The sequence below is a fragment of the Sebastes fasciatus genome, chromosome 11 (assembly GCF_043250625.1).
Source record: "Sebastes fasciatus isolate fSebFas1 chromosome 11, fSebFas1.pri, whole genome shotgun sequence".
NCBI lineage: Eukaryota > Metazoa > Chordata > Actinopteri > Perciformes > Sebastidae > Sebastes > Sebastes fasciatus.
In genome coordinates this window covers 21,120,127-21,147,092 of record NC_133805.1, presented here as the reverse complement: position 1 = coordinate 21,147,092, position 26,966 = coordinate 21,120,127, and the positions used below count along the sequence as shown (strand labels likewise).

At 41.3% G+C, this 26,966-nt stretch overlaps 2 protein-coding genes across 2 annotated transcripts in view; one reads left to right on the top strand and one right to left on the bottom strand.

The window, feature by feature from the left end:
* sntg1 (syntrophin, gamma 1) overlaps window positions 1-3,341 on the bottom strand; it is a 40,499-nt gene extending 37,158 nt beyond the window's left edge. Inside the window, exon 1 of the mRNA XM_074651529.1 lies at window positions 2,616-3,341. The gene's annotated coding sequence lies outside the window, so the exon portion shown is untranslated. The remainder of the gene's footprint in view (window positions 1-2,615) is intronic.
* A 5,518-nt stretch (window positions 3,342-8,859) lies between these two features.
* snai2 (snail family zinc finger 2) lies at window positions 8,860-11,249 on the top strand. The gene is made up of 3 exons (XM_074651528.1): window positions 8,860-9,106; window positions 9,470-9,994; window positions 10,367-11,249. Exons 1-3 carry the CDS (start codon window positions 9,028-9,030, stop codon window positions 10,546-10,548), a joined length of 786 nt encoding a protein of 261 aa, XP_074507629.1. The 5' UTR covers window positions 8,860-9,027; the 3' UTR covers window positions 10,549-11,249.
* The last annotated feature ends 15,717 nt before the right edge of the window (window positions 11,250-26,966 follow it).

The window sequence follows — 26,966 nt, the reverse complement described above, 5'->3', positions numbered from 1 at the left end:
CAATAATAAGAAAAAAAGGAAGGGGAAAAAAGCATATGGCTTCTTCTCCAGTGAATTCAACATCTGGAGCTGTTTGTATGGATGGTCGGCCAAACAGTTGCAATAAAAGCCCAACAGAAACATCAAGGTGTGATACATTTTCCTCTCTGCTGCCGGGCTCTGGGGCTAGATCATAATGAAGATGTCCAGTCTTACAGTGACATACTGTAGCTTCTCTCAGCTGCCCTTTAGAGAGCACAGCCGCTGCAGGAAAATGCTAAAGGGTCGCTCTATTCTGAGGAAACTTTAATTTTCTTTAATTGCACAAAAATCTGCAACATCATGTTTTAGTTTCTACATTTCACTTCCTCTAAACTCATTGCTACCTTTCCACAGGGATGCACCGATCCGACTTTTTCAGTCCCGATGCCGATAGCGATACCTGGTCTTTGGGTATCGGCCGATACCGAGTACCGATCTGATACCAGTGTTTAATTAATAAGCTGTATGCCCCGCTGTGTGGAAGTGACTGGGATCATTGTTTTATGTGTAAGACGACATTAGGCTTGATTTAAACATTGTTTTCTTAACTTTGTAAAACAAATATAACAAATAAATACATAGATATACATTTACTGAATTGTTATTTATTATTAAAATAATAAATCGCACATCAGCAACTTCGTCTGAAGAAGTGCTCGAAACGTCACTGACTAAGATGTGCCAATGAATTGCACTTAATAGGGAGCTATAGTGTGCGGACCTTCTTCTACATTTTTCAACCTTTTTAATGCAGCAACAAATTGGGAAGAAACAAATTGAATTGAATAGATCGGCCCCATTGTCACAAATACCCGATCCAGCTATTAGAGTCAGTATCGGCCCAATATATCCGATCCGGTATCGGTGCATCACTACATTTCCATTTTCTTTCTGACAGCCAGTCAAGTTTTTTGTGCGTCATTTTCAGCACAGCACTCCTTTTCATAATCAAAATAGGTCAGTGAGTAAAGCCACATGACATTAAAAGAAATGAATTCATGCTTCACTCTGAGCGCTGAAAGTGTAACCCCTTGAATATTCAAAACAACTCTGTTACATATCAAGCTGCCGGCTGATGCTGGGGGAAGTGTAACAACATTTTGAATGTGTTAACATACATAATTGATTGTCAGTGTGTACATCCACTGCTTACAGTAACGCCTTTAGGAGGACGAGCTATCCCACTTGTATGTTTGGAGACGTTTAACAAGTCCGGATTCTTAAACGACCCGATGGGATTCAGCTGCAGGAGAACCAGCAGATTATTGATTACTTAAGTAGGGAAGATAAAGTGTGGAGGAACTCTTTGTTGTGCAGTGTAGACATTGTTTCCAGATCATGGTCGATGCCAGCGGGCTTTAGATCAGGCTTGTGTCAAGAAAACTTTTTGACAGTCTCCTTTTTTTCCCCCAATTATCAGCAGACTGCGACAAAGTATGGAGGATTCAAACAAGTTGTCCCTGGCTCTCTCTCTCTCTCTCGCTGTCCCTCGCCTGACATATTGACCAGACGTGATTGACACCATTTCACTCAGGCCTGATTCTCTGCCAGTGTACGTCTGTCACTTGGCCAAACTGCTTTTTGATTTAGCACATAAGCAGAAATAAGGGGGAGGGGATGCGTGTGCTAGGGGCATAAAATCATCAATGGCATGTCAACGTCTCTCCACTCTGTATAGGAAGTGAGACCTCCAGTACATCAAACAGATTGCCGCTGACCTTTGACCAGCGAATGGACCAGCTCAGTTCGGCCCAGCACGCTTGTGTGAGCGCAGAAATCACTGATGTGAGCTCTGATTTCTCCATCTCAGTGGGCTACTTAGACACAAACTGCACTGATTGTCTGTCAGCTTGCAGCCCCATAATGAGGAAAAAGCAAGCCCTGCCTGTGTGCACACCAGTTAAAGAAGCAACATAAATTTGGTGAAGCTTTCTGTGAGGCTAATAAAACACAGTGGACCAGCAGCAGCAGGCTGTGCTGAGATATATACTCCTCAGGTTTATCACAGATGGACGTCGCCTTGATGCTTCTTTCCAAGAAGAAGAAGAAATGAGTGAATATCAGTGACGTTTGAGATATAAAATGGCCTTATTATGTAAAAAGAGAAAAGTATGTTGTGGATTATTGGCATTCAGTGCAGAGAAAGCACTTGAACGCTGCTGAATAGCAACTGTATGGATGTAAAAGAGGTCTGCTGCCACTGCACTGGCTGGAGGAACTGCAGGGTGCTGCTCTGTGTATATAGCTATACCTGCACTGATGAGGCAATGTGTGAAGGTTTCTGCAAAAGCCCACATCATATTCCCTGCTAAATCACACTGAATCATGAAAGGCTGTTTCATCATGAGGCCCATTATAAGTGAAGTGTTCCATCACACAGAATGTGCCTATAATAAAGAGGATGAGGGTGCTCTTATTATGCATCGGATCATATATATAGGTGATACATAAATCTCGGTGCGCAGCATTATAAAGCACATCAAAAAAAGTACATTGAAGACGGATTAATGTTGCGTTTCATGGCTGTTTGGCATAATAATTGTCGTGCATTATAGGAGGCAGTGGGAATGTAAAAAAAGGTCTGTGAGGCTTACCTGATTTTCTCTAGTAACAGGTGGTGATGTCTTATTAGATCCCTTTTGGACTCCAATCCCCTCATGTGACGGGCTTTTTTTAATTTATGCAACGGTTGCTAAAACATCTCTGCGAAAATCACAATGTATCCCTTGTGGCAGCAGCATCATCGCCCACACGAGCATCCTGGTCCACTATACTCTGTAGCGATGTGCACAGAAAAACCACCGACAGGAGAGAGGAAAAAAACACACAGCCAGCACTCGCACAAGAAAACAAGATTTGTCCATATTTCCTGGGCAGCGTTGGTTTCAGGGATTCCTCTCCTCCGACATCTCTGGCAGATTGTCCAGTTTCACAGCTCCGTGTCTCTCTCTCTCTCCATCTCTCTCTCTCTCTCTCTTTCTCTCTCGCATCGCTGCCAAAATGACTGAAGCTGGAAATCACATGCGGCTGGTTTTAACGCGCGCGTCAATCGACTTGGTTTACCCAAAGCACCCGCACAACTCCGGCTCCATCAATATTACATGGCTCTACTTTTTATACTGTTTCTAGGTGTAGTAGGCTATATTATATCTGCTGCTGCTGCTGCCGCTGCTGCTCTGTCCCACATCACACCCGCGCTATAAAGACGCGCAAACATCTTCACCAAAGCGTCTTTTTCCCCTTTTTCTGCCAATTACATTTGCGTGCACTGCAGTCCTCTGTGCATGCGCGCCTATATGTGTGTGTGTGTGTGTGTGTGTGTGTGTGTGTGTGTGTATGTGCGTGAAGGTTTGCCCGCTTTACAGATGATATCTGCGGCAAAAGAAAAAGGAATATCTGATGTGTTTTAACGCCCATACTTCAAAGTTATTCCCATTAAAGGCCAGTCAGTGTGTGATGCATCACCTACAACTTTCCTCAGCTAAATGGCATTTAACAGAGAAAATAAATAAAAGCAAGGGGTGGATTTTTTTCTCAGCCTTTTTGCACAGTCAGACTCTTATTATGAATGACTCAGTTAGTGCTGTCAATGAACACACACACACACACACACACACACACACACATACACACACACACACAAATACACACACACACACACTGTGGAGGCCTACATCATGCAGTCACTGTTTGTTCTATTTCCCTCGAGGTCCTCGCGTGAGCAGCTGCGCGAGTTGACCAGGTGCACCTCGTGGCTGTCATCGTGCACAGCTGAGGAGTCACTCTGTCTCCTCCACATGATGCAACTTGACTCATTTTGACGTTTCATGCTCCCATACCAACCACGTCACAGACAACACGTCATAGACAGTACGTCATAGACAGCAACCTTATTCACAAACTGAAGAGCACGTGTAGCATTTCAGTATGGAAATCATCAAGTCTCTTATTCTGAAAGGGTTGTTTAATTAAAAAACAACAACAACTGCATCACTTGGACTAATATATATTTCCTGTTGGTCCTATACAGCTGCCTGCTCACCTGCTGGTAGGATTAAATGGAGGTGCTCAGTCACATCACACTTGGCTCTACAACAGCAGTGTGATTCCACTGCGAGGCGCTTAAGTGTGATCCATTAGCAAACCAAAGCTAGTTCACACCCAGATTATAGCTCAGGTGTAGCCTCCAGGTCTCACCAGAGGTCTTGTAAGTGCATTTGTACCTAATTGTACCTTGTAACCAATATGACCAGGATCATCCTTATACAGTATGTTCCCATGGTGCTGTGCTCCCAGGGCATACGATACGATACGATACAATTTTAATGTCAGTTTGCACTGAAATTCATTTTGCATCCATAGGCAGCTCAGTTTGAGAAAAAGTGCACATACAATAGACATACTGTTACCATAAACAAACAGACAAGTAAGACCCATCAGACAAAAACAAAAACACATCATTATTAACCATAGGTAACCCATTAAAAAATTACCATCTGTCCTCTGGATTTATATGTCCTTAGCAGCACATTAATTATTATTTAGCAACAAGATGGACTGATGGACAAAAGTGTTCTTCAGCCTGATGCGATTAAATGTCACACAGTCCACTAAATCGCCTCTAGGAGGGCAGAAGTTGATATTCCCCATTTAAAACATGCAAGGGATCAGAAGAGATGCTGTTGGCAAGTCTGAGCATGCTCTTGTTGTGTGTCTCTCGATATTAGGTGCTATACGATATTAAGGCGCTATTGATAACATTGATAACATTCAGCCACTAGATGTCGCATTCTCCCTCCGCCGTTCCATTGCATTTACTTCACAACAAGTCTTTGCCAGGCACTTACCGTGTATCTCAGCTATTTATCTGTTTTTTCCACACTAACTGACGACCCAGAGATACCACGTGATACCAACATTTTTATACTATTGGCTCAAAAGCCTTGTTAGAAGTGGGAACCGAACGTCAAATATCTTCCACAGAGATAAACAAAACATTCATTTTGGACCTGCCAACATTTTTTAAATTGATTATTTCAGTCATATTTTCTTTTTCTTTTTCAGGAAAAGCCATACTTTTATTCAGCACTGATCTTTCTAAAGGCTCTGTGGATATATCCATCCATCCATCTGCAACCGCTTATCCCGTTAGGGGTCGCGGGGGGGCTGGAGCCGATCTCAGCCGACATTGGGCGAAGGCAGGGTACACCCTGGACAGGTCGCCAGTCCATCGCAGGGCTGACACATAGAGACAGACAACCAACCATTCACGCTCACATTCAGCCTACGGGCAATTTTAGAGTCCACAATTAACCTAACCTGCATGTCTTTGGACTGTGGGAGGAAACCGGAGTACCTGGAGAAAAACCCACGCTCACACGGGGAGAACATGCAAACTCCACACAGAAGGGTCCCAAGCCGGATTCGAACCTGCAACCCTCTAGCTGTGAGGCACCAGTGCTAACCACTGCACCACCGTGCAGCCCTCTGTGGATATATCATTTAAAAAAATATTAATAATAATATTGAGATCTTTAACTAACACTGCTAAGTGATTGGTAAGGGTCAATCGTTGCATTTCAAATATTGCAAAAGAACAAAGGGAGATGGACATTTCAAATGCAGTTTGAATGGTATAAATTAAGCCACTGTGGAGATATCAATGTCTAAAAGAAAACTGTCTTGCCTGCAAATTTGAGGGCTTATTGAGTAATATAACATCAGTATGCTGTAAGCTGTGGGGTGATTTCAACATATTGACCCAGGGAAACATATATTGAACATTTGCTGAGAACATGAAACCCTTTGAAAGGTCTCCTTAAGGGCACTGAATACCAACATGTATATCTCTATATATCCATATCTATTGCCTCCACATAGCTCTCAACATGGCGACGGCTGAGCCGATGGCTCGCAGCTAATGGTGCTAACATCGCTGACAGTGCTGACGGAGCTAACTGTGTTAACCTGGGGGGAACCGGAGGGTGGGTTCCACGCTTCCACAGTGTGTTGGTCGGGATGGAAATATAAGGTGTAACCGCCGTATGAGCGCAGTGCAGAGCGGTGGCCATAAGCTAGCCAGTGTGGCACGCTCACATGCACTAAAAGGCACTAAAATGCACAAGCGGCCGCCCGGCTATATCAACAAAGCATGGAGAAGCTCTGATTACAGCACACACAGAGGGAGAGAGACTTCATTTTCTGCTCAGGTAGACATTAGTCCTCTATGTCTTTACATAGCAAATAGTTGTTTGATGCTCAGAATATCGTAAAGAGAACCTCTAATGTGTCATATTGAGAGGATACTGAGCTAGGGAACATAGATACGCTCCCATCTGATCGACCTGTACCTGTTTCAGGGATGTCCTGATCTGATGCTGATATCCTGGATCAGGATCAGCACCGACTCTAAGCCTAAAATTTACATTAGTGTAATGACTGGCTGAGCAATCCCTAGCCTCTTAATACTTTACATTAAAATGATTCCAATGACTTCTACACAGTGAGATAAGCAGATTTAGAAATTTGGGGAAAAGAGAGCACTGGTATTTGAGTGGTACTCATCCTCGGCACACACCCTGAGTTGAGGAATCAAAATTGGCGCCAGTTGGCACCACAAGTTGGATTGGTGCATCCCAACAATACACATTTTCTCAATCAGATTCTTACTATGAGTGATTGGGTCCTATATTACCAAACATGATCTGCCAAAGTTGGATCCGTATTGGTTGTTTCTCATGAGATATATTTCTCTATTTGTGTCTGAGCTATTAAGTGCGCACATTTTTTGCTGGTGCTACATTATCCTGCAGGGCCAAGGATACACCGCTTCCTCTCGGTTCATTAATTTTCGAGTTCATAAACTACAGCCTCTGCTTTTCAGAATTAGTGATATGATTTGAGTCGGCACACCGTGCTTTCACTCCCCCTCCGTTACTGTCAGTAGAACGGCAACATCTGAATGCAGAGAACAGAACTGAGGCATGAAAACTGCAGGAAGGCATTTTTTTCAGCTGGCCTTGCTTGGTCTGCTTCTCTTGGATATGGTCTGGTCGCTGGGTTAATATTGATGTCAAAGCATTACCTTTAAAGGTGCACTATGTTTTCTGCTGGATCCCCAGCAAACACCGCCGCTCCTCACTTGCCATACAGCGTGCTGCATGTGTGACAGTAGCCGGGAGTTATTATGCACAGATAACCTTCCCTTCCCTTTATAATCCAAGCGGACACAAAGGGAAACTATTCATGATCTGCAATTATGTTTCCTAGATAAGATAAGCGGTTCACAATTAACTTAAGGCTTGCCCCAGACATAAGGTGCTTTTCATATCTGCTGACCTAGCCAATCAAACTGCTCCAGGAGCCGCTTTTCCATATCACCAGAGCTAAGCCTTTACCTTTGTGTGTTTCTTTTTTCCCTGCATTGATACTTTCAGATGTTCAGCTCTCGCCCCCTCTCAGAAGAACTGAGTTGAACACAAGGGGGCGTAGACTGCTAAGTTTGCCTCTCCTTGTCCAGTTCAGCAGCAGCAGCAGCAAGGCTAAATTTGATTATAGTATCATGCCTGACCTTGAGAGGGAACTACTCTTAAATTTACATTTCAAGGAGGACTGCTTTATTGCATTATCGGCGAGGAAATGTGTGGCTTTCTCCACACACAACTGCATTAGGGAGAGCCATCCTCTGGCAGCGCCACAGAATGACAATGTGGACGGCAAGCATGCAGGTCGGTCCAGTTAAAGTCACAGATTTGTCTGTTCAATACATAAATCTCCCTTCTTCTTTCAATCGAGTCGTTCTCATCATCATTAGGAACGCTGGTGTTACGTATTCTCCGATTCAAATATGCCACCCATACAGGATAATCAAGTCCCCAGAGGTTTGTAACACAACAATCAGCAGCAGCACCATGCACACTCTGTGCAGTGATTGCATTAGCAATGGCATTTTAAATAATCCTGTCTGTCTCACTCTGTAGCTCTTATTCATTTCTATTTTCCTTGCTATAGGGATGCACCGATCCGATACCGATGGCGTTACCTGGTCTTTGGGTATCGGCCGATACCGAGTACCGATCCGATACCAGTGTTTAATTAATAAGCTGTATGCCTCACTGTGTTGGAAATGACTGGGATAATTCTGTTATGTGTAAGGCAACATCAGGCTTGACTTGAGCATTGCTTTCCTAACTTTGTAAAACAAAATGTAACAAAAAAAAGAATTTATTTAAAATAATATATCGTACACCAACAACTTGGTGTATAACTTGGGGAAAAAAATCTTCAAAATTAACAGGAACTACAATTCATGTGTAAACCTTTTAGTGCAGCAACAAATTGGTCAAAACTTAAACAGGAATTAAAATTCCAGTATATAATGTATATGGTATATAAGCATGGAACTGAATTGAATAGATCGGCCCCATTGTCACCGATGTCCGTTCCAGCTATTTGAGTCAGTATCGGCCCGATATCCGATCAGGTATCGGTGCATCCCTAATCCTTGCACTTCAATCTTTCATATCTGTGTATAGTTGCTGGGATATTTTCTCTTAAATGCTCTGCTCTTTTTTAACTGTTTGGTTTAATTTTGGTTCTGTTGCCAACAGTATGATTCCACCACTTTGCATCCTTGCAACACACAAAGCACCTGTCTATAACAGGGGTATAACAGCACTAACCCAGCCCCCTTATGTGCTCCTATAGGCTAAAAGTGCGTTTTTAAACTCCTTAGAAAAAGCGAGATGTAATTGGTTTGAGCTTCCTCAGTGTATGTAAATGTCAGTGTGTGGCTCCTCCCATGCACCTGATGGGGAGTATTTACAGCTCTTTACAGCTACTCACTGCACTGTTTCCAAGAGCGCAGCGCAGCACCATGACACTCCACTGGACTTAAAAAGCAATAAGGATTTCCACAAAAGTAAACTCTGCGCTATATTTTTTTTTTAATATATAAGAAAAAAAAAAAAGTTTGCCACAAAGTTTGTCCACTTTGTTTTTTCCAAGATGCCACGCTCTTTTCTGGTCAAGAAACACATAAACTCTGCAAAGAAGCCAAATTATAGTGAGCTGGAGAGCACAACAGGTAAAGTGAAGGACCTTGTCTGACTTTATTATAATGTTGTGTTTAAGTTTTTTTGAATTTTGCAAAACTTTTTTGAAACTTTTTTGAAACTTTTGAAAATATGCGCTCCTCACTCCTCACTTCTTTTTTTTATTATTCTTATTTTATTATAACGTTTTGATCTATTCTTATGTTATTATGCTGTCTAACTTGCACCAACAAAACCAAAGCAAATTCCAAGTGTATACCTCTTACACCTGGCAATAAACACCATTCTGATTCTGATTCTGCATTCTGATTCTGCATTCTGATTCTGATTCTGAACACTGACAGTGCAACACATGACCAATTAATTCTACTTTCTTTCTTTCTTTTTCTTTCCAGTGTTCATCACTCCACACATCTACCGGGGCCTTCCTCTGCCTGTCATCCCCCAGCCGGAGACCCTGAGCCCGGCAGCCTACAGCCCCATCACGGTGTGGACTACCAGCAGCCTGCCTCTGTCTCCTCTCCCCAGCGACCTCTCGCCCATCTCCGGATACCCCTCATCGCTCTCCGACACCTCCTCTAAAGACCACAGTGGCTCCGAGAGCCCGAGGAGCGATGAAGACGAGCAGATGCTGCCCAAACTGACGGACCCTCACGGAGTCGACGCAGAGAAATTCCAGTGTAGTTTGTGCAGCAAGAGTTACTCCACGTACTCTGGACTGCTCAAGCACAAACAGCTGCACTGCTGCGACGCCCAGACGAGGAAATCCTTCAGTTGTAAATACTGCGAGAAGGAGTACGTGAGCCTGGGAGCTCTCAAAATGCACATCAGGACTCACACTTTGCCTTGTGTTTGCAAAATATGTGGGAAGGCTTTCTCCAGACCGTGGCTGCTCCAAGGACACATCAGGACACACACAGGTGAGTTGAATGGATGCATAACAGAGGGGCCTTTCTGCACAATATTTGTTGTGGCACAGATTCATTGTGTTCATGATTTAACCGTTTTTTTAGAGCATGTTGCACAGCTCAAAACTGTTTTTGTGTAGTGAGGCTGATATTGCTGTGAAAGCTCTCAGGATGTTATTACTTCCTGGTTTACTGTGTTGAAAAGAAAATATAGCTTTTTTTGTGGGACAAATGTCATGTTACAATCAGCAGAGTGCTTTTCTTCAAAATGACTTTGCTGCCAAACCAGCCAAAAGAAATAACAGCCTCTGATGACACTTTTATGTCTGTGTGTGTGCTTTCTTTGACAATGTCTTCTTTCTCATTTCCTCCACCCACTGACAGGTGAGAAGCCGTTCTCCTGCCCTCACTGCAACAGGGCTTTTGCGGACAGGTCCAATCTCAGGGCTCACCTACAGACCCACTCGGATGTGAAAAAATACCAATGCAAGAACTGCTCCAAAACCTTCTCCAGGATGTCTCTTCTGCACAAGCATGAGGAATCTGGTTGTTGTGTAGCACACTGACTGAACTGGGATAACTTTCCACCACCAGAAAAAAAAAGAAAGTCTTCTTTATTTTTCCAGGAGAACTGTCAGGGAATCACATCGAAGGGGGTTTCTTCCCAAATATGCATTTCTGAGAAATAGCTCTGTGCTCACGTGCTTCTCGTTTCAAGCAGTGTTTTTTCGGTGTCGAGCTTTATCATGTCATGTACTCACCTACCTGTGCTATTCATGCACTTTCCTGCATGTCTAGAATGTGTTATATGCCTTCACAATGTTATCTTCAGTGTTTTGTACCAATGTCTATCAATGGCTGTTATGCAGTCCTCCACTTTCTTTTTATACGCACCACACAAAAGATACCAAAAAGGCGCATTATGAATGACAGTATACATATAACAAGAGGAATACTGAAGCCATTGATACTTAGGGAACAAGTGCAAACTTAGTTTTTAGGGTGAAATTATTATAACTTTTGCACAGTCATTTTAAACAGTTTGCCAGCACTCAAAAAAAAACAAATTTTCTCAAGTGCCTCAGTTTGACTTGGCAATAATATGTGTTATTCAACAAGTTTTCCTGTTATATTTTTATATATTGAATGTAAGTGTGACTGAGATGATTGTATATTTACAGTGAAAACTGTGATGCTGAATGATTTTTTGATATTTTCATATTTTCATGACACTTTTAGAAATAAAGTTTCATGACGTTTTGTATAATTTTTGGCATCTTTCAAGTGGCTTTTTCATGTGTGAAGCCTTTGGTGTATGAGCGACGGCTCTTTCAGCAGGACTCAGCAGCGTTCACTGATGGTCACACGCTTCAAACGGAATAACTTTACACAAAAGTAAATGATATTTAATCCACCTTGCACCATCTCATGTTATGGAGATGTAAAACTGAGGAGAGAGGTGACTCAGCTCTGAATCAGGCCTGAACCTGTTCCCTGTGAACCTGTCCAGACATCAAACAATCACGAAATCTAACACATACTAGCTATATTGATCTGCACTCACTTGTCATACCCTTTGAGGGCCTATGACTTTCTTTACCTAAGTATGTGTAAAGTTTAAATGCCAGGGCGTAGTTCTCTTTAGAAAGTATTCCGAATCTCATGTCATTAATGTAACTTGAGAAAAATGTTTTTTTTTTATCTTCCTACTCGATGATAACAATCACTGCAGGGGCGCAGGGCACTCAGATATCTAGATTTTAATATGTTTTCACAAAAAGATCAAATTTGCATTTGCTTTGACAACCTCCTTGAATTTCTGGGATGCTTGCCATCAAGGATTAAATAGACTTCCTCGGGCTACATTTTGTTGTCTTTTACCATATGCCGCCGACTTGCAGCAGATAGAGATTAGAGCACAAAAAGTGCAACGCCTTAAGGGCTACAGTCAAAGTTAAACTCTTTCTAACAAACCCCAGAGTGTGTTCCCGTTTGCCCCGACGCCCGAAAGCTGCTGACCTGAGTGATGTGATCTGACAAACCGACACTTGTTTTTCTCGCTGCGAGGGGCTGAACTCCCCTGTAGGTAGATTCTCCTCGCTGTGAGTCATCGTCGAGCTATTCCAGGTGCTCGCCGCCGCGTTCAGGGTCGGGCCAGGTGGCTCCGGGGCTCTTCAGCAACTTCGCTGGAAAGCAGGTGCAACCGGGAGGATACAGACCGCAGCCACAGGTCCACTGGTACTGTCAGCCGTGACCTAATGTGGAAACATTACAAGCAGCAGGTCCTATTATTCAGATCATTTGCCTCATAAAAGCAAAGTGCCATCGAGAGGGCACTCCAAACTCTAATACTGCTGAGATGGTGAAGCTGTTTGTCCTCTCTCACTAATATCTTTTATTCCATAGGCAACGCTTTATCATGCTAGTGTCAGAGAGGAAAAACAATGAATGCATAATGCCAATTAGCTTCATAATCTTGCAAGATTTCCCCTTTTACAACAACAATTAGCTGCATGACTGATTTCTCAGATAACAACAACGTGTTAAATGCTTCCCCCTCCAACATGAATATTTGATTTAGCCGTTGTGATGATAGTGGGAGGAGACGGGGAGGGGAAGGAGCAGAAACTCATTTGTTTTAAAGCATACGGCGATTAGAAGATGTGTTAAAGAATGTGAGATCAAATATTTGTTAGGTGTGGAGACTGTTAACAGTCACACTAATGTGTTGAAGTTGTGAATCCCGTAAATGCAGGTAGATAGCCGGCGGTTGTTTTTGCAAAAGAATCACCGTGCTGAAATATTGTGAAGATAATATTAAATGTGATTAGTTCATTATCGAGAGTCAACTAGAATGACCATATTTGAGCCCTGAATTAAATCCTTTATCATACTCAGTGCAGATAAAATATGCGTTTGCCACAGGCTGTGAAATATTGTAAAGATGAGGTGAAATATGATCAGTTCTTCGCTAAAAGTCAACTAAAATTACCATATTTGAGGCCTGAATTAAGTAATTTATCAAGTTCAGTGCAAATGAAATATGCTTTTGCCAGAGCCCACTTTACTTTAGCTGTCTACTCATTTCATTTGGCTGTGAAATATTGAAAAGATGAGGTCAGTTCTTTTCCAAAGGTCAACTAAAAAGAACATAATTGAGGACTGAATTAAATCCTTTATCATTTTCAGTGCCAATCAGAACGGCAACTAGCAAGTAATTTTATTATCGACAAATCCGCTGATTGTTTTCTCAATTAATTGATTTTTTTTGTTCTCTATAAAATGTTAGAGAATTGTGAAAAATACCCATAAAACATTCCCTCAGCCCCAAGGTGATGTTTTCAAATTGCTTGTTACATCTGACAATCAGTCCAAACCCCAAAGATATTCAGTTTACTTTCATTTATGACAAAGAAAAGAAGCAAATCCTCATATTTGAAAAGCTTGAAGTTGGCCTTTTTGCTTGAAAAATAACTAAAACAATCAATCAATTCATAAAATAGTTGCAGGTTAATTTTCTGTCAATCAAATTATTGATTAATTGACTCACTGCAGCTGCAGTGCAAATAAAATATGATTTTGCCACTTTACTTTAGCCGTCGATACATGTAATTTGGCAGTTTTTGATTTATTAAAGCCTAAATTCATAATACTCTTTTATTTTATCATGTATTTTATATCATGTGTAAAATAAATGTCCTCACTCCGCACAGATGAGTGCTTGGGGGCGACTTAAAAACCCAGAGCAGCCTCAGAGAGCAGTGTGTTGGATGTAAAGGAGGGCACAGCTCTTAAGAAACCTGCTGACTTTATGGTGAATCAGGGAGTATGATTCCTTTATGACCATCAAGTGGAACAAATAACGTTAAGGGCGTCCTCTGAGGTCTGATTGTCCTAGACGGGAAGTGATACTCGGCCCTCCTCTCTAACCCCGCCACATCAGAAGGGAGATGATTGTGTGTATTCGCCTCTACGCCGACCGCCCGGAGGAATGTTTGCCTGTTTATTGAGCTCCCGCATCTTGTTAAAGACTATTCTCTTTCCTTTTCTGTTGTCTCCTCAAGTGACTGGGTAGCTACTTAGAATGGCATTGCTTTTCAGCTGGAGGTGCATATTCTCCAGATAATACGGTTTGCCTCTAATTGTGTGGTGTCCTTTGCATCGGCGCTCTATTTGTTGATAAATTGGATTCATGCAGATCGAGCGAGCATAATTTAATCACCAGGGAAGATGGATTTTTGTGAAGTTGTGCCGCTGTCTTATAGTCTTATGTGTTTATCTCATTAAAGTAAAAAGGTTTAATTTAAAAGGGTGGAAAAACTAAAGAAATTGCATTGTAGTTAGAGAAAAACAAGAAGGTGACGGCTGTTAGATGTGTGGCAGTCTGCAGTGAAGCACTGAGAAATGGTGGCTGACCCTCACATGTAGGTCAGAAATGATTTTTGCTCGGCGTGTCATTACGAGCACTCAAGTGAAGAGTCCAGCAGAGACAGACGAGGCTGTGTTGTCTTAATCAATAGCTCTGTGGTCTCTTTTTGTTGCCTCCTCGTCGACCAGAGGTCAGCTGTCAAAGATCCTGTGATCATATTTACTTGATTGTATTTCCTCCTTAATGTCCAACCCACAAAACCCCATGACCACAGCTGTAAAAGATCATCTCCGTAAACAACACGGCCCTTTGTGACCACAGATGATTTGACTGACTGAAAGACGTCCTTCTTATAAAAGGTTTTCACTCGAACAGTTTTACTGAAAAACCCCTATTAGCTTTTATAAGCAGAATCTAAACAACTAATAAATTGTTTATGGTACACAGAACACATTATATTTTAGCTCTAGGGAGCGATAAGGACAACTTGTAAGTGTTCATCAATGTAGGCTATTCAACTGCCCTACAGGAGAGCAAACTACAGAGGCAGTGAACTATTTAGTTAAATGTAGGACTATCTCTGTTTTGCTAGCAGGTGTCTGTCTACTAGTAAAATGTATTTATAAATATAAAGTATAAAAAAGACAAGAAACATGCTTTTACATGTTCACAAACACTTAATACATGTTTTATGATTTGTTCATGTGTATGAATGAATCATTAAATATGATACCAGCAGCTAATTCTAAATAAACACTTAAAATGTCCTTTTATCTGCTTATATCTACATTATTAGGTGGTCATATACTGTTAGTTATTTGAAATTTGGAAGGTTATATTAAATTGTTCACAGATAAATCTGTGTGGAGAGATTTTAAAGCATTTTCTAAACTGAGTTGTATCATTTGTAGTGAAATTGTGATAAATTACACTCAACTTGGATAGTTTGAGTCTTAGGATTCAGTCATGTCTTTCCAATTTTAATTCAATACAACCGCTCGAACTTTCAGAGAATTTTTTTTACATAATTTGATATTCAGTACAATCTCAAAATATGCAAGATGAGCTGTGTTGTGCGATCTTAAAAAAGGTGTCCGGCATATAACCACATGATTTGATTCATTTGGATTTTATCTCCTTCAACATGCAGCTCTCCAGAATCGAGTCTTGAGTCCTTTTCCTCCACATCTCAATAGAGACCATCCGGGCGAATAATACTTTTCACGTCGTCCCCTCGGCTGCATTTTCAGGTGATGCTGGACAGACATCAGAGTTTTCAAATAATGTTCTCACAAGTTCCTCTGAATGGTTGTCATTTTCACTAAGTGGTGCCGGAGAGTTTGATGTGAAGCCACTGCCACACTAAGTGGGGAGAACCTGCTTTAAATTTGAATAATGATGATGTCATTCTTTGAAAAGCGGATGCAGCAAATTGCTCATTTTTAATCCTTTTAGACCTCAGAGCTGCCTTTGACACTGCTGATCATCCAATTTAAAATTGAACGCCATGAGCACTGTGGTGGTATTACCTGCCCTGCGCTTGACTGATTCATCTCCCTCCACTCAAACAGAAACTTTCATTTCACCAGAGAAAACTCATCTTTCTCTTGAGCAAACATCATCACACGTGGAGTTCCTCAGGGCTCAATTTTTGGGCCAATTCCTTTTTCATACATACAGGACCTCCCTCTGGGCCATATCATTTGTAAACAATATGTTTAATTTTGTTGATATGGCAATGATTTGAAACTATTTTCTATTAAATCCTAATGTATCGTTAGCATACATTAACAGCCTTGTTACACTAAAACAACTGCCCTTTGTTGATCCCCTGACTATTCCTCTAGCGCCACCATGGGGTTCCCGTTTGTTGTTTTGAGTGAAATGTTGCGATAACAATTGGGTGGTTTGCCATGAAATTTAGTACATACATCAGGCTGGTCTCATACACCGTTCATTGCTATACCTACAATAAGTAATGCACTGTAATTTGCACATATCCCACGAAGAGCAACAAACTCTACATAGGGAGAAGACGTGGTGGATGGGTGGGTCAAAAAACACAAGATTTTCACCCAGGAGACCAGTGTTCGTAACCCGTGTGAAACTGTCACGTAGCTACTGTACGTAAGTTACGCCCCTTCTGGTGTTATTTTAACCCAAACCACAATCTTTTCCTAAACCTAATTAAGTACTTTTGTTGCCTAAACCTAACCAGGTTGTTTCCTGTGTAGACGGAAGTTTATTTTGAAAAGACTGGAGCGGAAATTGACACGTGTGTCATTTGCTGGACATTCCCATCAGCCTCAGTTATATTTTGTGTTAAATACTAATTAGTAAATGTTAGCATGCTAACATGCTAAAGAAAGATAGTTAACATGCTTACCTGCTAAGCATCAGCATGTTAGCGTTGTCATTGTGAGCATGTTAGCATGATGGCTTTGGCATGAAGCACAAAGCACCACTGTGCCTAAGTAGAGTCTCACAGAGCAGTCCAGTCGCACAAAAAGGCGTATAATGACATGACGATTCGCAAGGCATTTAACTTTCAACCAGGAGACCGGTGTTTTGTTTTGTAAGCTACGTTAGTGACGGGTTTTTTAGTGACGTGTTTCAGGGCTTATATGTTATATTGTTTCCATATATATTTTACGTAGTTTCCATATTTATTTTAAGCTGAACCATGACGTTTTTCCTAAACCTAAAGTGGTTTTGTTGCCTACACCTAGCTGCGGATGTTAGTTTTGTTGCGAGGCGTAAGAATGACATGTGAAAAGTGGCGTACAAATGAAAATGATGAAAAGCCTAAAATACGCATCCTCATGACACGCAGAATGTCCTTGTAATATAGTGCTATTTATATTCCTTCCCGTAATATCAGGTTGCACAGAGCTGCTAATATGGCTGTAGACTGTTAATTTTGTGACAACAAATTTGAAATAGTTCAGATTTAAAGGCTTGCGTTTAAAACAGTTGTCAAAACAATCAGAGCCATTTAGTAGCTGATCTCGACCTTTAGACAATCTGCTGTATGCAGAAGCTAAATTCAGGATAAACCAAGGTCATATCCGCATTCAAACTGATTAAATAACAGATTAAAAGTCTTCTATCCTCTATGTCAGCATTTACAACCACAGTGACCTAAGGGAACATGAAAAGACTGAGTTCGTATTGCAGTGTCAACGGGGAAAAATCCGCTTTTCAACAGTTTTCTTTGCCTGCTATCTGTACGGCATGGGGAACTTTTAGAAAATAAAATATTCAAGGTTAACTATTTTGGTTAAACAAACTTGAATGAGAAACTTTTCACTGAAGAAACAAACCACATATCACCATTATTTGTCACCTGTTCTACTTTATCACTATGAATAGATCATGTGGAGCCATTTCGTTTCATTTTCTATTCACGACAAGAAAGATGTTTTGATTGTTATTTTCAGCAGCAGCGTTTTCAATAACATGAAATATTAATATTTTCCTCATTTAGTAAGACAATGCAAAACTTGCTGTGCCTCTTTCAGAGGATGTTTTGACAGCCGTCAGAAGTTACAAGTAAATGGATCCCAGCGGAGCCTCACATATACTGTCAGTGTTCAAACAGGGTGGTAGCTTGTCAGTAATTGGTTATCATAATGAATTTTAGGCACCAACAGTTCCTTTGTCTTTTACTAAATTAAAAAAAAACTCACAGATAAGAGAATTAAAGACAAATCTGGAGAACAATAATGAGAATTTAGAGACATCACAAGCTTCAGAGCCTCTAAATGCAGAGTTGGTAAATGTTTACTTTAATTACAGCACACATGGTTGTTTGTCCTCCAGTATCTTTAAGGTAAATCCACCCAGCTTGTGTGTGCTACAGGCTGGCAGAGGCACCACATCCTCACACTGGATCTCCACTTTTAGAGGTGATTATACTATTTCACAATCACATTCTGCTCTGAGCAACAAATTAACAGCGGGGTAGGTCTATGCCGACTGCATATTTACCAGCTGTTTGGGTCCAATCGCAACTGTGGCTGCGTTCATTCACACCCAGATAAGGAGGAGAAATTACAAAACCGAATGCACCGGACTTTTCAAGACAAATAATCATCATGGAAATGGGATTTACTTTCTAATTGTACAGCTGTGTCCTAAGTCATTTATTCAAATTAAAGTCCTCACTGTATTTACCTGTTTCAGGAAGCGCTGTGCATTTTAATGTACTACTTAATCCATTACTTACTCTGCATATAGAAAATGTTACTGGGCACGTTTCACGACATCCACTGATGAGGCTATTATCCTTAATCGATATCACCCAATGAATCTAAACCAATCGCACAGGAGGAGGCAGATAAAAAGCAGCAGATGAGTTGGAGAGGGACTCACAAGAAAAATAATTAGACATGGATTGTGCAGAAAGAGGGTTGTAAGCTCTGTAAATATGAGAAACGCTGTTGCACGTTCACGGCATATTATTTTGATCACTGATTATCTCTGAGCAGCGTCGGCGGTGCACAGTGGTGTGAGAGTGTGAGATGATCCCTGAGAGGCCAACAGACCGAGCCAGTGACCTAATTATGATGAATCAGAGCTGGGAAAAGCTGTCTAGCCACCAGCCGTTTGTAAGTACTTTTACAATCCACAGCAACAGCATCAACAGCCTCAACAGAGCAGCAAAACACAGAAGCAATGCTCTGAGCTCCACAGAGGCAGTAGGTATGTTGCTTAACATATATTCACATTGTTTGAGCTGGAAATGGGGGACGAGGGACCATTGACTGTATTGAATATGAATATTCAATGTATTCTCATACAATGGTTCGTATGAAGTTAGTCCTCATTTTTTGTGCATTTTCCTACGAATGTCCAGCAACACGTGTCAATTTACGCTTGTTACATGCAGACAATCTTTTCAAAATAAACTTACGTCTTCACAGGAAACACCTTGGTTGGGTTTAGGCAACAAGACTACTTGGTTAGGTTTCAGAAAAGATTGTGGTTTGGGCTAAAATAACTATGGAAGTGGCGTTATGTCTTATTAATAACATTTTTATGTAGACGACTATTTTTTTTACCAAAAATACATCCACAGAGCCTTTAGAAAGGTGCCGAATAAAAGTATGGCTTTTCCTGAAAAAAATTATTAGGACTGTGAATTAATCATTTTAAAAATGTTGGCGGGACCAGAATGAATGTTTTGTTTATCTCTGTGGAAGATATCTGATGTTTGGTTCATGATTACGTGGATTGCATACAAGTTGATTTGTGGGCTACATAGAAATTACAGTGCATTACTTTTCATAGGTATAGCTACGAACGATGAGAACAGCCTGGAATATTGAAGAAGAAGGATGGGATATTTTTGTGGCTTTTTTTAAAGGACTACTTCGTCATTTTGGGAACTACGCTTCTTGCCGAGAGTTAGATGAGAAGACTGATACCATTCAGTAGTAGCATCCTTAACTTAACATCTAGTGTCGAACTATTCCTTTAAGGCAAAAAAAACTAACTGGATCTAAATTGTGTGAGCTTGTCATTGAAATATGCGTATCCCTTTTGAGTCCCAGGTACCGACATCAAAGAGCAGCTGTTCGGGGACACACACATACTGCATGACCTCTCTTAACTTACGGGTAAATAGTGAAACAGAATACTCTGGGGGCTTGAGAAAGGCTCGCCCTGTCGTTTGGCATGACATTGGGCCTCCGAGTGGTATTAGGCGCCGTCCACGACACATTTAAGACTTGAATATGTTGCTTTGAGCAATTCTTGGGATTTCTTAGATGGATGTGTTAGCCTTAAACCATGACGCGGTATGAAATCAGTCCTCAATATCCACTGAGACACAGTTTGCAAAGAGCCAGTGGAAGCTAGGCAACTCTAGAGGTAGTTTGGGTGTTTTTTTCCCCTTCTGTCTAGTGGTTATCTGATCATCAGTCAAGGGAAAAGGTGAGTATGGAGCGCAAACAAAAGGTGCTTGAATAAACTAGCTCCCGGCCACATTATTCAGACTCTGGGTATTGTACTCTGCTGACAAGCCTCAACAGGACGTGAACCTGCAGAGAAGCTTCTCCAGGGATGGGTAGGACTCCTTTGCTCGACTCAGCGGATTAAACAAAAAGTCATGTTATGTTTAATGTGTATCTCTACTGCTGCGTGATGCATAACCAAGTAACAAATCAAAGTGTTTTATTGCATGAAATGTCCCAACTGGAGGAATAGAAACACCTGTATGATGTTATGCAATACAGCAGCAGCTCTGCAGGAAGTACTACTTTTTTCAGACCATATTAGTTGTTTCTGTTGACTCAATATATAACAGTTGTATTGGATTATATTACAATATACAGGCATTTGTATTTTTCTCATTCCCCCTTTTGTTCTGTATTTTCTGGGGTCATAATTTTACTTTCTAAAGTATGTTTGCCTGTACTAATTAAAAAGTGCTAAAGGGAACTTCTTTGATGTTAAAATGGTCTATTATAAATGTTAATATCTGTTCTTTAAATCAGTGTTTTCCAACCATTTTGGCTTGTGTACTTTTAAAACAAAGCTATATTTACTTGGGACTCCTCATCACACCTTGCATATGTCGACAGGCTGTCACCAGTTATTCAAAACCTTCTAAGACTGGTTTATCTGAATACGGGCATCATGCAGTAATTCACAAGTAATAAGCAATTGTTTTTTGCAGAAACATGCTTTTTCTGCTTTTCTATCCTGTTAATCACCTCTGAAGCCCTCAACTTTATTTTGCGACCCCTCTGAAGTGCGCTTACCCCCAATTTAGGAACCACGGTTGTCAATAAATTATTATTAATAATATCAAAGCAATCTCTAATTGGCTGAAATTGGAAAAGAACAATAGTTAGCCCTACAGTATTGGACATATTGGTCGGTTAGTTCCTCTGACCCTTTGATTTGGGGGAAAATGTCTTCACAACTATGGGTCATGAATTATGATTATTGGTATTCATGGTTTCAAGAGGATGAATCTATCAAAGCCATCAGGTCAAATTAAATTTTTGATCAACCCTTTGCTCCATGATAAGGTACTAAAAAAGGCCATACTTCCATGAAATTATCTGTGGATATTCATGGTCCCCAGAGGATGAATTTCAATGTTTTCGGTGACCCCTGACCTTTCCTGTAGCACATCCATCAGGACAAAATATCAGTTTGTACACCAAAATTTATTAAGATTTAATGAGCAGACTGATGTTAAATTTATGGAGCATATTCGTGCCTCCCAAAGGATGAGCCTGTCCATTTTGGACCCCTATGTGAGCCCTCCGCGTCAACTTTGTACATGATATGACAGCTTCCCACAAGATTTCTTGCAATATTTATAGCCACTAAAGGATGAAACCCTGATTGTAGTGACCCCTTGACCTGTCCTCTTGCCAACATTTCCACATGTACAAGTCATACTAGACTTAATAGGCAAATCACCATGAGAACACTTTCCGTTTCCAGTTGAGATACTCATTCAGTACTTTATGTCCCCGGTTATCAGTCTGATGGGCCAAGAAGCCAAGGGCTTTCAACAGTCTGAACCAGGGCCAACATTACAAAAAGTTTATCACACAATAAATTATTCTGTTGATGGACATCCTTTATAGTTTTTATTTAAAGAACACACTGTGAAGTCTGTTCTTGTCTTAATTGCCTGAGAAAGATTTTATGAGCTACTTTGACTTAAGCTGTATCTACTTTTGTGTGATATTTTTGGTGCTGTTTCACACATAATAATGAATCTAGTGTGGTGACACATTCCAATGGGATATGCACTATGAACCATCTGCATACATAACCAGAATGGCAGAACGTCATTTTAAAAACAATTTTAATGTGACTAGTTTGGCTCGAATCAGATTTATCTATCTGTGACCACTGGAACAGAATAGATACAGAAATGTTTACAACGTTTTCCAACAAAACTGTCCACAGTGAAGTGAAAACTCCTCTGGGACTGCCGGATTTTATTTACGTTGAACAGAACTTGCAATCGCTATTTTCCTGTTTTTCAAGAGGAGTCGGAAATGTTTCAGCACTCTAGGATTTCAAACATAACCCACCAGGCAGCTGAATACTTGTGCTGAGTGATATTTTGCAATTATGAGTCTTATAAACACTGCATCAATATTACAATCCCCCTCCGAGAAACAGATTGTTTGTCTTTCCGAGCGAGTAGTCACAGTCTTCCCTGCCATAAATATCCTCTGTCAATGGTGCATTCCTCTGCCTTCCACCACAGCCTTTGAGTATGTTCGGAGATTGTCTGGTCTGCACCGATGCTTTCATTCCAGTGGACTGATCACAGGAGACCTGATCCAGCTGTGTCATGAGCCGCAGAGAAAACCACGGCTGATAAGAGACCGAGAGGACACCGAGTGATGTGGGATAAGGCGTGACTTTAAAGGCAACCAGCAGCATTTGGATTGTATTAAGGAGATCATGCTAATGGCGCTCAAATTAACACTAATTTAGGCCTCTGTGATTGAAGTGACACTAAAAAAAAACCTCTGGCTTGGGTTCACTGATGATAGCATCAATGTGAGACATGCCACTGAGCACACGAATGGATATGAATCGAGGGCCTGTGGGGGCAGACGCGTCATCATCCCACAACAGCAGCGTTAGTTTGCCACAGACAGCTGGAATGTTCCACTGGGATGACAGAGGGTGTGTCCGATCACACAGCAACATCCCCCCACCTCTCTCAACACCACTCTTTCCCATCAACATGCCTCCTGGTTGAACCCCCCTCCAGCTCTAATCCCCTCGGCCCGCGCTAACCGGTCAGTCGAGACAAATGGCGAGGCGCTGCCTGGCAGTGAAGACGCAGCAGGTGCTGTGCTGTCAAAAGCCACTTCACACCTCCTCTCTCTCTCTCTCACGCCACCGCCACTATCGGCCCCCCGCGAGCCACCGGCCACCCTCTCTGTGGGAGGGTAGAGGGGGACTCTCCAGGGTGTGCTTTGTTATCAGCATGCTCCAGCTTTGAAGTGAGAATCTGGACTGTGTTTACTTGAAGGCATCTCCCTTGTTGTGTGTGTCAGTCCGAGGTAATTACGGCTCAGCGAGTAGCCCTGACCGTGATGACACGGTGGGGTAGGTGTGGAGAAGTAGGCAGGGCCAGGAGTACATCAGCGTCTTGGGCTGCTCTTACTCACTAGGATGTGGTGTAGACGAGGCAGCTCCCAAGGGGGCTATGCTTGCACGGGCATGATTTGTTGAAAGAGGCAACGACCATGGCCAATAATGTCCTATAATGGTATTGTTATCATGAAGTGCAGGCCTGTTGTGCTTTTTTACTCAGTGGGGGTGTCACATCAAAGACTTGTTAAGTGAAGCAATACATTTGGAAGTACAATTTATGTTGCATAATTCAAAGGGACAGTATGTTTAAGATGTTATTTCCCCATATTAATGTATGGTAATGCATTTTCCAGTCTTTCAGGTTCAAGAGTTTAAGGTGAAGTTTGCAAATGTCATTACTTCTTTAAGATGCGAGTTCAAGAAATAGTTTTGGAACATGAGCTTATTTCCTTTCTTGCCGAAAGTTAGATAAGAAGACTGATATCGCTCTCATGTTTGAATGGTGAATACGAAGCTACAGCTGGTTAGCTTAGCTTAGCATAAAGACTGGAAACAGAGGGAAACAGCTAGCCTGGCTCTGTCCGAAGGTAACATAATCCGCCTTCCAGCATCTCAAAAGCTTTCTAATTACTTAATATGTTATAACCTGTTTGTTTTCTCTTCACAAAATCAAAGTGTAACAAACACATGTTGTGTTGTGTCATCCATAGAAATAAAATGAGAGGACAATGGACATTCCCATTCAAATCAACATAGCAGGATGGTCAGAGTGGCGTCAACTTGATTAGGTTTAGGCAACAAAACCACGGAGTTGGGTTTAGGAAAAACCTACATTGTTGGGCTCAAAATTACAATGTTTGTAAAGTGAAAATGAGACTAACGTGATCAAGGGACACGAAAGAACAGCTGATTATAAAGTGAAAGTGAAACTTTACACACGGGACACGAATAGCGGTCCTCTGAAATGAAAGCCTTGTGTTTGTGTGAGAGTGTTTACAGTAGCAGAACAGTGTATGTGGGATTGAAAATAAACGTAATTGCCCATGTTCATCATAATGAAGGAACATGTCTCATGTATACTCACCAGCCACTTTATTAGGTACAAGGTGTACCTAATAAAGTGGCCGGTGCTAGTACCGGGTGGTCTTCTGCTGCTGTAGCCCATCTGCTTCAAGGTTCGACGTGTTGTGCGTTCAGAGATGGTATTTTGCATACCTTGGTTGTAACGAGTGGTTATTTGAGTTACTGTTGCCTTTCTATCATGTCGAACCACTCTGCCCATTCTCCTCTGACCTCTGACATCAACAAGGCATTTTCGTCAGCACAACTGCCGCTCACTGGATATTTTCTCTTTTTCGGACCATTCTCTGTAAACCCTAGAGATGGTTGTGCGTGAAAATCCCAGTAGATCAGCAGTTTTTTAAATACTCAGACCAGCCCGTCTGGCACCAACAACCATGCCACGTTCAAAGTCACTTAAATCCCCTTTCTTCCCCATTCTGATGCTCGGTTTGAACTTCAGCAAGTCGTCTTCACCACGTCTAGATGCCTAAATGCATTGAGTTACTGCCATGTGATTGGCTGATTAGCTATTTGTGTTAACAAGCAATTGAACAGGTGTGCCTAATAAAGTGGCCGGTGAGTGTATGTGATTTTAATAGTGTTTGAACAACAATGGAGGTCTATGGAGTAATAATCTACAGTATCAAGCTTTAACAGGCAATACCTTCCCATGAGATCAGGTTGAAATAGAATATCACCATATATTTTAAGTATAGTTTCCTAACATGTCTATTCGGATATAGCAATGTAACACTGAGCTGCAGTTGTCCATCATGGAAAATCTGGAAATTAATCGAGAATTTGTTGCTGTTTTTGTTTTTGCCAATTACATTTCAGCAGCTGTACTTTTAATAGAGGACTTAAAAACAAACCAAATCTATCATAACAAAAACACTGTTCACACATTGCACAAGCTCACTGGTGAGAGTTTGATAATGAGATTTCCCCTCCCTTCAGCCTGCTCAGTAGACAAAACATGATTTCTGCAGCTCTTAAAATACCAATTAACCACCTTCAGCCTTCACACTATATGAAAGAAAGAAACCAGTATATGTATATTCATCAGGTCTAAATGTCGAAACGAATGACGCTGGTTTTGTCACAGATCATGTTGTACAACCTTGTTTCTCCAGCTCCAAACATGTTGATGATGTCAGTGTTAGCATGAAGTCAAAGGTCAGACTCCACATAATGCTGCTGAAACCTTGCAGAAAGCCGGCCTTGCCGACGCCGGTGCATGGACTCTGAAATGTGGAACTAAAATGACGCTGGGGATTGCTGCATTGCAAAAGGCCAGATATTCCCCCTGCAGGCATGCTGCAGTTGTCAGAGAGGATGTGTAAGCTCTCTGTCAGAGCAATATCATGGAAAATAAGTCTTGCATCATCTGTAATGTCCTGTGAGGTGCATTTTATAACCGTGTGCATCACTTGAGCGTATTACTGAGTGACATGTTAAGAAATCCTGTGATCTTTGTGCTGACTGAAATACTTTAGTATTTCACAGAGGCACATCTAAAAAAAAAAAGAATCAAATCTAATCTAGGAGATTTATCTCGTCACTCTCTCTTTTAACTTGCTACAATTAATTTGATCGAGATTTAATAGATGTTCTCACTTGTGAAAGAGTAATTGCCCGTCAGCTTTGAACAGCACTGGAGATAATTTGAAAAAAATGTAAATCAATTCTCTTTAATGAATAAAAGCCTTGATTTTTTTTTTTAAAAAAAACAAGAGCATGGATTCCCACACAAACTAAGGTGACGGACCACATATGGCAGAGAGTTAATGTGACAGGGAAAGCTTTTTCAAAGCAAGTACGCACAGATTAGGGAGGATCTACAAAGTCTATCGCAATCTGATAAGACTTCTGGTGTTTTCACTGGTGGGTGTCTCTGCTTTTATCTTCCACGACTGCTGAGCTTCTCTTATCATGTGCAGCACAGTTTGGAATTCCAGCCTCTGATAATTGTCTCGTAATCTTTGGTTACCAGAGCAAAGAGTTAAACTAACATGGACTGTTAAATATTTCACAAACCGTACCTGTAAATCACTAAGATTACCACCATGACGATGGATCTTCCTAGTAGAACATCTTTAAAGCATGGGTAGGTAACATTGGAGAAACAAGCTAGATTTAAAAAATAAAAAAAATCCAGCCCAGTGTTGCCAACTCTTTTCCAATGAAAGTACCGAGCAGCACTAGCTCCAAAAGTCGCTAAATCTAGTGAGAAAATCGGCAAGCAAATCTGACAGCCCGTCCCTTCAGGCCTCCCTCCAAAGCCACTTCACTTCAAAATGATCATTAAGAACGTAAACAACGAACATGGCTATTGTTAGTACTCACAGTTTTCAAGCTGGCAGCCTGTGGAAGACTCTGGTGACGCGCAATGAGTGTACAGGCAGAGTGCGTGCAGGCAGGAAGGTAGGTAGGTAGCATATCCTGTATAAAATATGGACGCCA